This window comes from Molothrus ater, chromosome 18, assembly GCF_012460135.2.
Source record: "Molothrus ater isolate BHLD 08-10-18 breed brown headed cowbird chromosome 18, BPBGC_Mater_1.1, whole genome shotgun sequence".
Classification (NCBI taxonomy): Eukaryota; Metazoa; Chordata; class Aves; order Passeriformes; family Icteridae; genus Molothrus; species Molothrus ater.
In genome coordinates this window covers 2,694,583-2,707,955 of record NC_050495.2, presented here as the reverse complement: position 1 = coordinate 2,707,955, position 13,373 = coordinate 2,694,583, and the positions used below count along the sequence as shown (strand labels likewise).

General features: G+C 56.6%; 1 protein-coding gene across 1 annotated transcript; it reads left to right on the top strand.

Annotated features, from left to right (window-relative positions):
- Positions 1-7,142: 7,142 nt before the first annotated feature.
- On the top strand, positions 7,143-12,817 carry OGFOD2 (2-oxoglutarate and iron dependent oxygenase domain containing 2). Its single transcript, XM_036393083.2, has 7 exons — positions 7,143-7,287; positions 7,365-7,421; positions 9,657-9,767; positions 10,241-10,340; positions 11,064-11,188; positions 11,411-11,665; positions 12,215-12,817. The coding sequence occupies exons 1-7, from the start codon at positions 7,165-7,167 to the stop codon at positions 12,491-12,493; spliced, it is 1,050 nt and encodes a 349-aa protein (XP_036248976.1). The 5' UTR covers positions 7,143-7,164; the 3' UTR covers positions 12,494-12,817.
- Positions 12,818-13,373: the final 556 nt, after the last annotated feature.

The following is a 13,373-nucleotide window of genomic DNA, read 5'->3' as shown; positions in this document are numbered from 1 at the left end:
ACATGTTTTTAAATTTTTAAAATTATTTTATTGGTTTTATGTCATTTTTGCAGTAGAGAGGGAAAATACAACACAGGAGTTGGCTCAAAAAGCAACCGGGAAAAGAGCTTGAAATAATATTTTAAATTAATCCTTAAACAGGGGCTCAGTGGGTTTAATTAACCCCTCAAGAGAGACTTGACAAGGGTTTAATTAACCCCTAACACAGAGAAATCCATTTTCAAGAAATCCAGCTTGTAAATTATTTTCCCCTTCACCTCCCACTCCAACTCTTAAGGAATGGAAGAGCTCAGGCTCTTTCCTAGACAGCACCCATGCATCCAGGTGGGCTATACACATGTCAGAGAGGCAGTGTCATTATCCCAAAATTTCCAGGTGTTTTTGGAGTGCTGGGCTTAAAAACACCCCTGTGACCCTCACTAGCACAGGCACAGATGTCAGGATTCCTGGAGTTTGCACCATTTCTGGAGAGAACAGAATGGTGACATTACAAAAGACAAATTCATTTTTCTCTGCCTGGATAACCAAAACCAAAAATACCACATTCTGTTGTTGATTTTATTTCTGCTAGTAAATGCTTAAAACAAACCATTAAAAAACAAAAAAAAAATCTCTCACTTCAAGCCCTTCCCACATCCACCAGGAACACAGTCAGACCTGGAGTGACTATTCCTGGCTCAGGCTCACAGCAGGGACACTTTTAAGCTGCAGGAAACATTGCCCGTGGCTAAGCCAGGTCTGGCTTCTGCTTCTCTTCCACCTGCACCCAGATCACTCCTGGGCTTTGCTCTGCACCCAATCCCTCCCAAAGGGCAACTTCCAAGCCACAGTCAAGGTGGAGCTTTTTGGCAGGACCGAGTCTCTCCCTGCCACACCTAAACGAGGACGGTGCCACCTCCCTCGCTCCGAGGGATGATCCAAGGGCAAACCCGGACCAGGAAGGGACTGAACAGACCCCTTTGTCTGAGCCGTCCCCTTCCTTTCTCCCAGGACAGAGCAGGCATGTCTGCACCCTGCACTCCCATGCAGCCAGGCCACAAACCCTGGGGACAGTCGGTGCTGTCCCCGGCGCCGCAGGACCCCGGCACACCCAGGGTTAACTGGGCTTCTTCCCGCCGGTCATGCTCTGCTCGGGGGGCAGCACCGTCTCAATCTGGAACGAAACAAACTGGCCCTTCTTCAGCTTCTTCAGGGAGCTGGCAGGGCTGCCCCCAAACACGTTGTCTTCCACCTTGAAGGCCAGAGAGGGCAGGCCCCGAGTTTTCCTTTTGGCGCCCTTGCGCTCGCGCTTGCAGGCCGTGGTCATGTTGGAGATCACCTGCCAGGAGAAAGGAGGGGTTGGGCTTCCAGGGGTCATGCAGCAACCAGCTCAGCTCTGACACAAGCTCTGTGAATCCCAGAATCCTTATGGTTGGAATCCTTAGCTCTGGAGATCGTCCAGGCTAACCCCATGTCCAGGCAGGGTCACCTGGAGCAGGTGACACAGGAATGTGTCCAGGTGGGTTTGGAATGTCTCCACAGAGGGACAATCCACGGCCTCCCTGGGCAGTTCCGGTGCTCTGGCACTTTAAAGGAGAGAAGCTCTTCCTCACATTGAGGTGGAACTTCTTGTGGTTTAGTTTATGGCCATTCCTCTTCATCCTGTCACTGGGCGCCACTGAGAAGAGCCTGGCACAATCACCTGACACCCCTCAGAGATATTTCTGTGGGTTGATGAGATCCCCTCTCAGTCTCCTCCAGACTGAGCAGGCCCAGCTCCCACGGTCCTTCCTTGTAAGAGAGGCTGAGAGGGAGTGAGAGCTGGCAGTGTCACAGCTGAATGCACCTGGGGCAAGGGAGGGACTCAGCAGGGACTTCCCAGCCTTGTTCTCACCACCCAAACCAGCAGGAGACCTTGCAGTGTGAAACTGCAATTCCACGGCCGAGCTCAGAGCTGCCAGTCAGTAGAGGGCAGAAGGGGATCTAGGCTGGAGTGCCACAGAGCCCAGGGAAGCTTTATCACCTCCTGTTAATTACAGCCCCAACCCCTGCCTGGATGCAGGAGAGAGCCAGCGATCCCAACAGCAGAGGCTCCCTCAGGGACAGGACAGAGCTCTCACTGCCCTGTGCCAGGATCTGCGGCTCCATTTCACAGAAGGGGAGCTGAGCTAGTGAACCTGAGCTGCAAAAGGGATCAGATCCTACATATCCAGCTCCCAGGCCCTCCTCCCTCCTGTCCCATATTCCTCCTGTCATTCCCTGGCAAGAACAACCACAGTCCAGGTGAGATCAGAGAGAACCACACAACCCTGAGTGTAAGAAATGACTGAGCAAACAAAGCACTTGAGCCTTGTCTGTGGTTTTTTGGCACACAGCTCACCAAGCATTTCACAGGGGACACTGAGGTCATTTTTCAAGTGAGGGAATCAAGGACTAGAGAGACCAAATGAGCTGCCCAAGGTCACCCAGCATGTCAGAGACAGTCAGGAGCTGCATGCTGACTTTGCTCCCCAAGCCCATCTCCCTGCCCACTGGGCCACTACTCCTCATGGTAGCCCAAACCTCCTCACATTTTGGAGCAGGGCTACTTTAAACCTTTGCAGTTACACAGCATCTCCCTGAAGGCTTCTTGTCCCTGCCTAAGGAGGGACTCCCTTGGCTGATTTGAGATGCAGATTACAAGGCAGGGAGCTGGGCAGGCTGGGACACAGCTCTCATTAGCCTGATGGAGCAAGTCAGTCCCTCGTATTTCATCACCCACCTCTGAGCAGCACCACCAGCAGCTCCCCTGTGGTGCTGGCCCAGAGGGTCCAGTTCTGCTCCTGCTGCCCTTGGCACACACTGAGGTGCCACGTCTCCTCTCAGGCCAGGCTTGGACTTAGCTGCAAAATTATTTCAAGGCACCACAAGACTTACAATCTCCTTCACCACGTTCTGCTGCTCCTGCACCGTGGCTGTGAACGGCGGGAGGCTGTCGGCCTTACCAGAGCCAGCCCCCTGCTCTTTAGAGTCCTTGACAAAATCCACCTGCAAGGCACAGATTCGGGTGTTACTCTGCAACCACAGCAGTGACAAAGCTCCTGCAAGGCTCCCCTGGGCCGGGCAGTTACCTCTGAGGACAGGCACACGTATCTGTTGAACATGAGGAAGAAGGGGCTGTACTTGGTGGCTGAGTTGACCGAGGTGCGGAACTCGAAGAGGACGGGGTCCAGGTGCGCGTCCCACTCGCTGGGCTTCTCGTTCACCACGCTGCAGATGGAGGCCCTGAGCACCTCAGCACTGTGGTCACCAGGGCTGGGGGGGTCTGTGGGGTCTGTGGGTGTGAGGAGCTGTGAGATGTTCCAGCGCTCGCACAGGTGCCGGCTGACCTGGGAGAACACGGAGATGACGGCGTGTCAGCCCCGGAGCAGCCTCCAAAGCACTGTCCCCTGTGCCAGGAAAGGCATTGTCCCCCCTGTGCCAGGACAGGCACTGTTTGCCCTGTGCCAGTCTGAAAACGCCCCCCAGAAAAATTAGAGCCTGAGAAAATGTTTTGCAATGACAGCTCCTGTGCTTGAAGCTCTCCACAGCACCGGGAAGCTGCATTAATCCCAGGGTAGGGCTGGAATTTCGTGCACATGGTCTTTCCTTCTTAGCAGAGAGGACTTGCACCACTGATCTACAACTTTAAATCCCTGCCAAGGTGAAAGCACTGGCAAATCAGCTCCCACGCCTGGCAAATCAGCTCCCACTCCCAACAGGGGCAGGGATATGGCAGCATCAGCATCTCACCCTCACTACACAGCACATCACAACTCTGCCTTCAGGACCTGCTGCCTGCTGAAGGTCACACTGTCCCAAAAATCCTGCTGAAAGTCACATTGCCCAAAAAACCTGCTGAAGGTCACTTTGCTTCCCCCTGAACCAGCCCACAGCAGACCTACCTCCTCGCAGAAGTCCCAGCTCTGACTGGTGTAAATGTTCTTGGAGGCGCCAAACCTGGGCAAGAAGAGGACACACAGCTGGTGTTACTCCATCAGCTGAGGCAGAGCCCAAGGAGTTCCATCTTTATGGGTGAAAATGGGACAGGAAGGGGACAGGACCCTCCAGTGGAGCTGGTGCTAATGGAGCTGCTGTGACCTCCCCAAGAGCAGAGAGGTCTGCTGGTCCCTCTGCTCCAAAGCAGCCACGCCTGTTTGCTTTGGAATGATGAGGCAGCAGGAGAAATGAGAGCAGCTTCTTGCTCTGAATTCAAATCTCCACTGGCCCCACGTTGTTTTCCACAAGGACAATGTCACATGGTGACAGGAACACTTTCTAGGAGAAATCTGGGAATGGCTTTAAAGCTTCTGCAGAGAACTGGGACAGAGCTCCCCTGGCCTCAGGCTACTCAGAGAAACATTTCTGCCTCTTTCTTCTCTGCCCATAACAGGAGGATAGCAGGCTCTTCCCAGGGACTTTGTAAAGAGCAACTGAGAGCCACTGCATGGTCTCTCCTGTAGAAGGGAGAATTCCTGCTCTCATAGGAAGAGGACACCCTGAGGACATCAGGTATTTTTCCAACTGCAGAGGTGCAATGTAACCAACAGCAGAGGAGCCCACCTGTAAAAAACAGTAGCCAGGGCTTTAGCCACAGAGAAAGGATCTTTCTTCTGCAGAGGAGCAGCCTCCACCCACTTGGTGAAGTAGTCAGTCACAAGCAGGACGTGTGTGTTGCTCTGGCTTGTCTCAGGAAAAGGCCCTGCATAAACAGCCATCAAAAAAAAAAATCAATGTGATGTCCTCATATCCCCCAAATGGGCAAAGTGAAAAACCCAGTCGCTGCAGAAGTGACCACGACTCTCTTCTGCAATGTCATTTGGCCAGAACATTTTCGGTGACCTTGGTCAGCAAAAATACACCCGTGGGAGCCTCAGTTCTGGGGAAGAGAGCCCGCCCACAGCTCTCACCGTGTGTGCAGAGGGAGCCCGGCCAAGCCCGGGGATCAGATTGCAGCCTGGGCGGCTGCCGTGGCCTCCTTGGCACCTCGTCAGAGGCAGCGGCAGCTCTCCCTCGGTGCGTGTGGCAGCAGGTCTGCCACGCTCCCGCTGGAGGGAGGAGCCCCGAGAGCCACTTGAGGCTCTCACTCACCGTGGATGTCTAATCCCAGCACTTCCCAGGGGGATTCCACCCTGACGGGCCGCGCTTTCCGCGTCACGTTCTTGTTGTGCTCCGCGTTCTGGCACGTTTCACACATCTTGATCTGAGAGGGAAAAGAGGGATCAAAGGACTTGGGAACGTGCTGATGGATCCTGTCAGACTCAGACTGCACCGTGAGACACACAGCAGGGCTCAGCACTTTCCTTTCTCCCAACAAAATAAGGAGGTGCAGGAAAAAAAAAAGGGCGAAACACAACAGGCTGACGCATCTCACCTTTCACAAGGCTCACCTGACAGCTTTCTCTGACACAATAACCAAATTTCTCAACGTGGCCTACAGCTAAGCTATTTCTCACTCTGTTTCCAGGCGATTTTTATTGTATTTTGACCTCCTACTGCTGGTTAGAGAAATCCTCAGCCCTAGGACGCTGGAGGAGCTCAGACCATGCAATGCAAGCACACTCCTTAAACCACAGTGCTGCAGAGTCCTGCTGCAGGGAACTGCCAGCAATGAAACAGGCGAGGCAAAGCAGCTGAGCAGACACCGAGATCCTCCTCTTGCCACAGTTTAGGGAATTGGGCAGCTCTGGAAAGAATCCAAACTGCCCAAAGCTAGGCTCAGCAACTTGTCTGAAACAATCCCACATTGCCACGCTGATCAAAACTGCCCTGCACGAGAAGGCTGAGGAGGCTTCCCGACACTCAGGGGAAGACATCCAGCCTACCCAGCTGCCTGGGGACGCTCCAAGATTCACCTGCAGGGTAGCTCGGTGTGTGGCTTCCCAGCACATGCACAGGGAATGACATCATCCCTGCACCAGCGCTCCTGTGGCTGCTGTCTCGGGACTGCTGCCAGCACCGGTGTCACGGACACGGTCACTGCCCTCCACTTACCCAGTCCACAACATCTTTCACGATGCCGAGCCAGTAGTACCGGCTCTGGATGCGGTGCACGGTCTTTTTCTGGCCCAGGTGGTTCCCGATTTCGGTGAAATGGCTTTCCAGGAAGACCTGGCGCCTCCGCTCGGGGTCCACGATCACCTCGCGCTTCTCCTCCTTCTTGGGTCCCACGTAGTAGAGGCAGCCGCCTGCGGATGCCAGAGGTTTGTCTGCAGCCCTCCCACAGCTGCTCGCCGCCAGAAAAGGCTCATTTTGCACAGTGGGAAACCCAGCTGGGACACGGCTCCTGCTGCCCCTGGACCAGCTGCTAAGCTGGAATCACCCCTACGCACGCCGACGGAGCTTTTCTGCACCCAGGACTGTGTGAAATCCTCCGCTACCGCAAAGCCAGGGGGCAGCCGTGGAGCGCCGGTGCTGACGCGACCCCGCTCGGTGCCCGTGAGGCGGTGCCGGGCCCGGGCCCGGCCGGGGAGCGGCGGCCGCGATGGCGCTGCCCAGAGCCGCATCCCCTCCCCACGCCGAGCCTCCGGCACATCCATCCCCCGGTGTGCGGGGCCGGCACCGCCCGCCTCCCCCCGGGCAGGCCCAGGGCAGCCTGACACCCACGCGCCGCCCCCGGTCCCCACCGTCCACGACGAACTTCTGGGCGTAGCGCTTGAGGTTCTTCCTCTTGATGGAGCAGAAGCTGGGCGGGAAGCAGCCCTCGGCCAGCAGCCGGTAGATGTCCTCGAACTTGCTGCCGTGGCCGCAGGGCTCGGCCGCCACCACCACCTCCCGCTCGGCCTCGGGCAGCGCCGCGTCCATGGCCGGGCCGGGCCGGGCCGGGCCGGGGCCGCGCTCAGCCCGCCGCGCGCGCTCCCGGAGCGCGCCCCCGCCGCCCGCGCGCGCCCCCGCCGGGGAGCTCAGGGAGCGTCTGCAAAGAACCTTCGGCGGCCGCTGCCCCTCCGAGCGGGCCCGGCCCGGCCCCGAGGGCTGCGGAGCAGCGGCCGCGCTGCGGGACTGGGCCGCGGTGGCGTCACGGAGATGACAGAAACACCGAGCGTAAAACCGGGGAGATTCCGCCGCTTTCCGTTTTCGCCCCGGTTGGGAACTTGCCGATGCACCCTCCCGCGGGCGGAAGCGGAGCCCTTTGAGGGTAGGACCGAGTCGCGTTCTCCGGCAGGAAACATGTCCGCGGGCCGGCCGTTCCGCGGGTGCGCCTGCTTCTTCACCGACAACATCTTCGTGGGGCGGTTCGGGCTCCACGTGCGGTACCGGGACGAGCCCCAGCTCCGCCGGGACCACGGCCGGGTAGCGCGGGGGCCGGGCGGGCCGGGGGCAGCGGGCCGCGCCGGCGGCCGCGGCGGTGACGGGCCCGTGTGTTGCAGGCGCTGCGGGAGCGCGGCTGCCGGAGCGAGGAGCAGTTCCGGGAGGTGCTGAGGGAGGTGAGCGGCGGGAGCCCCTCACGGCCACCGGGGGCTCGGGGCACCAGGATGGGCTGGGTGCGGAGGGACATTGAAACTCATCCTGGCCACGGCAGGGACATTTCCCACTGTCCCAGGTGCTCCAGCCCCTCCAGCCTGGCCTTGGGCACTGCCAGGGATCCATGACAGCCACAGCTGCTCTGGGCACCTGTGCCTCACCTCCTTCACAGGGAGGAATTTCTGCCCAAAATGCCTGTCCTCTGTCAGTGTGAACCATTCACTGTGTCCTGTCACTCCAGCCCTTGGAAATCGTCTCTCTCCAAGGTTTTTTGTCGGTCCCTGCAAGGCCACACTGAGCTCAGCCCAAAGCTCCTCCTGCCCAGGTGAACACCCCAGCCCTCTGCCCATCCCGCTGCCCCTCCGGGCGCTCTCCAGCAGCTCCTGGTGCCGGGGAGGGGATGGGGAGCCCCGGCCCCCTCAGGGATCCCCTCAGCCCCGGGCCCCTCAGGGACCCCCTCAGCCCCGGCCCCCTCAGGGAGCCCCTCAGCCCCGGCCCCCTCAGGGACCCCCTCAGCCCCGGCCCCCTCAGGGATCCCCTCAGCCCCGGGCTCCTCAGGGACCCCCTCAGCCCCGGGCCCCTCAGGGACCCCCTCAGCCCCGGCCTCCTCAAGGATCCCCTCAGCCCCGGCCCCCTCAAGGATCCCCTCAGCCCCGGGCCCCTCAGGGATCCCCTCAGCCCCGGGCCCCTCAGGGACCCCCTCAGACCCGGGCCCCTCAGGGAGCCCCTCAGCCCCGGCAGTGCCACACCGGGGGTCGGTCCCCGCGGGAGTTCGGGCCTTGCTGGAGCCCCTCTGCTCCTGCACCGCGTCCCGATCCAGCCCGGGGCCGGGCGGAGTCCCCAGGGAAGAATTCCCCGCGGGCGCCATCAGCGAGGAGTTTATTCAGCCGCCACCCTGCGATTAAATCCTGTCAGTCAACACATCCCAGCCGCTCCCTCCGTGGGTTTACTCCACTGGCTCCCAGTGCCCTCGTTTGTCTTTCCTTGTCCCTTCCTGTGCCAATCATTTTTAAAGGCAGCCCCGAGATGGGATCCTGCAGAAATTCACGTTTTATCACAGAATTTCTGCTTCTTTCCGGGCCTGGGACAGGGATCAGTCACTCACCAGCTCCAATGTCACCTGACACTAAGGGGACAGACAGGTTCTTTTAGGAATTCTTGGCAGAATGACGGTGGCTGTAAATTATACTGTAATTAAAGCTTTATTAACTGGATAATTATGATTCATACAACAGAGAATTTATGAGTAGAACAGCACAGGATTTCCCCAGGCAGAATCGATGGAGCACAACGAGCAATGTAATACAGAATTTATAAAACAAGATCCTAACTTTGGCTGCAATTTATAATCACCTCGGTCCTAAGCACTTTATAATCACCTGGGCTCTCTGCAGATCTGCTCAGACCTGCATACAAGGTTTGCTGTATCAATATAAACATCACAGAGGAGACTTAGAAATTACATAAACAAATAGGAGTCACTCAGTGCTGGCAGGAAGCAGATGACAGTGGCTGTCCCTGGCTGGGGAAGGGCACAGCTCTCCCTGTCCAGCAGCAATTCCAGTCCAAATTTCCCACTTAGAACTCAGTTCTGATTTTTTAGGCAGTGCTGGGTTACAGATCCCTGCCCTGTGACCTTGGGGCTGGGAGGGAGGGGAAGAGGAAGGAAGCTGAGAAATCTGTTGGATTTGTCTGCTTGGTTCCCAAGACCTTCAGGGCCTGACGCTGAGGGAAAGGGAATGAGCACAGGAGCTGCTTGGGGAGTGGCTGCTCACTCTCTCCTCACTGAGGACTGCTACAAATGAATCTGGTGAGGGGGAAATAAACGGGAGGAGCTGCCTGGATCAGCTGTTTGCTCTGAAAGGGCAGCTTAGCCTGTCTGCAGCACACTTAGCAGTAATCCCTTCATGACAGCACTTGTCTCACTCCCAGCAAATGTCTTTATTTTGGACAATGCTTCCATTGTCAGAACAAAAACCAGATTCTGGAGGTGTCGGAATGCCTGAAAGGGCCCAGAGCTCACAGCTCCACTTGACACTTCCACAGAAAAGTCCTCAGTCACTTTTTAAGCCAAACACTCTGTGTCCCAGAGGTGCCCCCAAACAAAAATAACTGGTTTAAAGCAAGGAGCAGATTCCTGGAGCTGTCCCACTCAGCCCTGCTGATGTCTGACAGTGTGCTCTGTTGTTCACTTGCAGATTGAGGCAGAAGTGCAGAGGAGGAAACAGTTACCCCAGCAGTCAGTGGAACGCAGAGCCATCATCTCCAAGTGCTACAAACCAAAACACCCAGAGGTGTACACTCTGCAGGTACACAGAAGGTTTGGAATCCCTTTTGCACCCAGAAAAAAATCACCTGAGATTTTTATTTTTGCAGTTTGTTTCACCCTCCCTCGGGACTGCACACTGCTAAAGCTGCACTGAATTAAAACACAGGTGTAGCATATGAAAACTGGATTTAAAACGTTAAAAACACAACAGCACAGCATGCTCTCCAGGCAAGATTCCTGGTTCCAGCCAGGAAAGGCTCTTTCCTGTCATGTCTGTGATAAATCTGGCCAGTTACTCCTAAAAAACCCATGAACTAAAGCAAGCAGCAACTGCCCTGCCCCAGCAGGTAAAGCACCAGTGCCATTCTGCATTTCCTGCTGTGGAATTACCAAGTGTGACTCAGCCTTGCTCCCCAGGGACTGGGTATCTCCCTGGGAGCCCATTTCCCTCTCGGGCTCTGCAGGCTGATTTTGTGTTTCTGTGTGATTTTCCCATCCTTCCCTTGACACCAGGACTCCTTCCTGGCCCCAGAGTTTCTGGAAATTGAGAGGTTCTGCACATCTCCAGGTGCTGATCTCCAGGGCCTCCTGAGCCACCTCGAGTCCTTCTCAGGTAAAAAAAACAACACCTGATGACACAGAGCTCCCTGGTGAGAGCTGTTCCCAGGCCCTGTCTGGAGCAGCTCTGCTGTGACACAGCTGAGGCACACAGGATGTTCCTCCTGCTGAGGAGGGGCTCTGGAGAGGCAGCAGCTCTGGATCAGAGGCTGTTTTCTGCTTTCCCATCCTGCTGATGTCTCACCAGAGGCCCCAGCTGCAGCAGGGCTGGGGTTTTGGTTGTTCCACACCTCACCAGGAGCCTGCTGAGGCAGCACTGGGAGCTTGGCTTTCCTCTCCAAGTGCTTTCCCATTGCAGACAGCTCCTGTGGGTTAGTCTGGGCTGAAACAGCTTCAGTCTAGATTTTAGTCTTTGAAAAAGACTGAAAAAGGTTTCCAGCTTCCCTGGAGGCAGCAGTGAAGCTCCCTGCCTAGCAGAAAAGCTGCCAAGAGACAGAGGGGGAGAGGCAGAGCTGCCTCCTTTCCTCAAGGCAAAGGACAGCAAAGTCTGTGTGCAGGGCTCCTGGATTTATCCAGGGCACCAGTTCCAGACAGAACCTTCTGCTCTGGAAATGAGGGACCAGCATGAAAAACAACAAATACAGCCCAGGGCTGACACAGGGAATGGTGCCAGCACAAGGGGAGCCTGTGGGTGCTGTGCTCTCCCTGCCAGCAGCTCAGTGCAGCTGCACAGGAGCACTGGGAACCTCCCCAGCAAACTCTGTCCCTGTCCTGACAGACAAGAGGATCTATCGGCTCCCAGTGTTCACAGAGCACTTCTGCCAGGCCTTGCTGGATGAGCTGGAGAACTTTGAGCAGTCAGACATGCCTAAGGGCAGGCCCAACACCATGAACAACTACGGGGTAGGACTCATCCCCTGTGCTTCTTTTCCTCCGAATTTCAATCAAGCAGAGTTTTTAAAGAACACCCACCTTTTAATCTTATTACTCTGTGTTTTCCCCCCATCCCTCTCCACCTTGATCCTCCTTCCTTTTCCCTTTGCTCCAAAGTCCTGGAGCCGAGCCAGGAGGAGGGCAGAGCTCTGAGGAGGCTGCTGAGCTGCTCCCCCCGCTGTCCCGGCGCAGGTTCTGCTGAACGAGCTGGGCATGGACGAGCCTTTCCTGACGCCGCTGCGGGAGCGGCTCCGGCCCATCACGGCGCTGCTGTACCCGGAGCTGGGCGGGGCCTGCCTGGACAGCCACAAAGCCTTCGTGGTCAAGTACTCCCCGCACGAGGACCTGGACCTCAGCTCCCACTACGACAACGCCGAAGTCACCTTGAACGTTTCCCTGGGAAAAGAATTCACAGAAGGAAATTTGTACTTTGGGGAGTTCAGCCAGGTACTGAGCACGTCCCACCCACCTCTCCCTCCTCACCCCTCAGCCTCCAGGCATCCACCGTGTCCTACAAAACAATTCTTCACTTCTGACAGTCAAACCTGCTCTGTCCCTTCCCCATTTCTTGCATGGCTTGGTTATACAGGAGCCTCTTTTGCTGCAATATTCCCATATCCAATCTCAATATTCAGTATTTCAAAGAGAGGACAGATGCAGCTTTGCAGTAGAAACTGGAGTGAAACAAACCAGCCCCTCTCTCCACATCTGAAACTGTGAGCAGGGCGGTGCTGAGGGAGAGATTTATTTCAGATGTGACTTCAAGCTACATCTCTAGCACCTATTTTCAGGGCAAGAGAAGGGTGGAAGCTCTCACACAGCAGAGAAACGTGGGTTTTTTTGCTTGAATCTCTCTAAATTCCCTCTGAACATGGCACTGGGAATGAGGGTCTGCCCTCTCCATGGTGCTCCCTGGGTGCTGTGGGTAAGCGGTGACAAATTTCAACCACTCGAGGGCTTTGCTGGTGTGATACCAACGCCCTGCCTTCGTTGCAGGATCCCAGCCCGGTGCCCCAGTACATCGAGGTGGAGCACGTGTGGGGCCGGGGGCTGCTGCACCGAGGGGGGCAGATCCACGGGGCGCTGCCCATCGCCTCGGGGGAGCGCTGGAACCTCATCGTGTGGATGAGATCATTGGCCGTGCGCAACCGGCTCTGCCCCATGTGCCGCAGGAAACCCGAGCTGGTGGAGGCCGAGGGCTTCGGGGACGGCTTCACGGAGCCCCCGCAGGGGGAGGAGCAGCCCCAGACTGTCAATGTCTGTGCCCTGGGCTAGCAGGGGAGATTCCCCACACCGAGCTGCACAAAGCTCCCCCCTCACCTCCCAGGCTGCACAAGGAGCAGCTCTGACCTCGGGAAGGGATGCAAAGCCAGCCCTGCCAGGATTCCTGCTGGAACTCGGCTCCTGAGGGCTCAGGCTGAGGCTGGAGGACTCTGCAAGCACAGAAACCCCAGCTCTGATTCCCTGCAGGAGCTCTGTCAATATTTCCAAGTGCTCCAGGAAAGCAGCCAAAGCTCCTTGGCCTCTCTGCCAAGAGCAGCACCCCAGGTCCCTGTGGAAATGGGGCAGAATGGGCCAATAAACCAATTCTGTGCTGTTCTTAGGGCTCCTGTCCTCTGCCAGGGCCTCCTGTCTCTCTTTGAGCTGCTGAGTGGGCAGGAAGGATCTGTTCAGGAATGAGATCCAGGTGGTTCAGAGTGAGCTGCTGGGAATTGCCATCACTGGATGTTTGTCTAACCCAGGCTCAGAACAATCCCCCAGGAGCAACACTGATCCCCCAGGGGGGCTGAGAGATCTCCCAAGGCTCCTTGGGAGCACAAACTTCCCTTTCAAAGGTTTTGTGAACCTTATTAAGCAGAGCCAGAGCTCTGGGAGCCACCTGCAGCACAGCAGAACTTCCCAGAGGAGGAGAAGATGTACATTTAATTCCCTCTGCTTTAGTTACATGAGCCAGTGAAAATATAAAATAACTCTGCCAACCTGGGTGCAGCAGCAGACGAGGCCTGGGGCTGCTGAATTTGGCACCAAGATCCCCCAGGAACTGATGGATTGGAAGGGTTGAGTGCTTTCCTCTCCTTCCTTCCAGCTGGCTGAAAGCTTGTGACACTTCCATCTACTAAACAAACTAAAAAAGCCAAATATTGTCTGATTTCCC

What these genes read in the sequence shown, in the direction of transcription:
- OGFOD2 (XM_036393083.2), top strand. Translation starts at nt 7,165, where the DNA reads ATGTCCGCGGGCCGGCCGTTCCGCGGGTGCGCCTGCTTCTTCACCGAC. An exon ending in ACACCATGAACAACTACGGG is followed by an intron (nt 11,189 to 11,410) that starts GTAGGACTCATC and finishes GTCCCGGCGCAG; the next exon opens with GTTCTGCTGAACGAGCTGGG. An exon ending in ACTTTGGGGAGTTCAGCCAG is followed by an intron (nt 11,666 to 12,214) that starts GTACTGAGCACG and finishes CCTTCGTTGCAG; the next exon opens with GATCCCAGCCCGGTGCCCCA.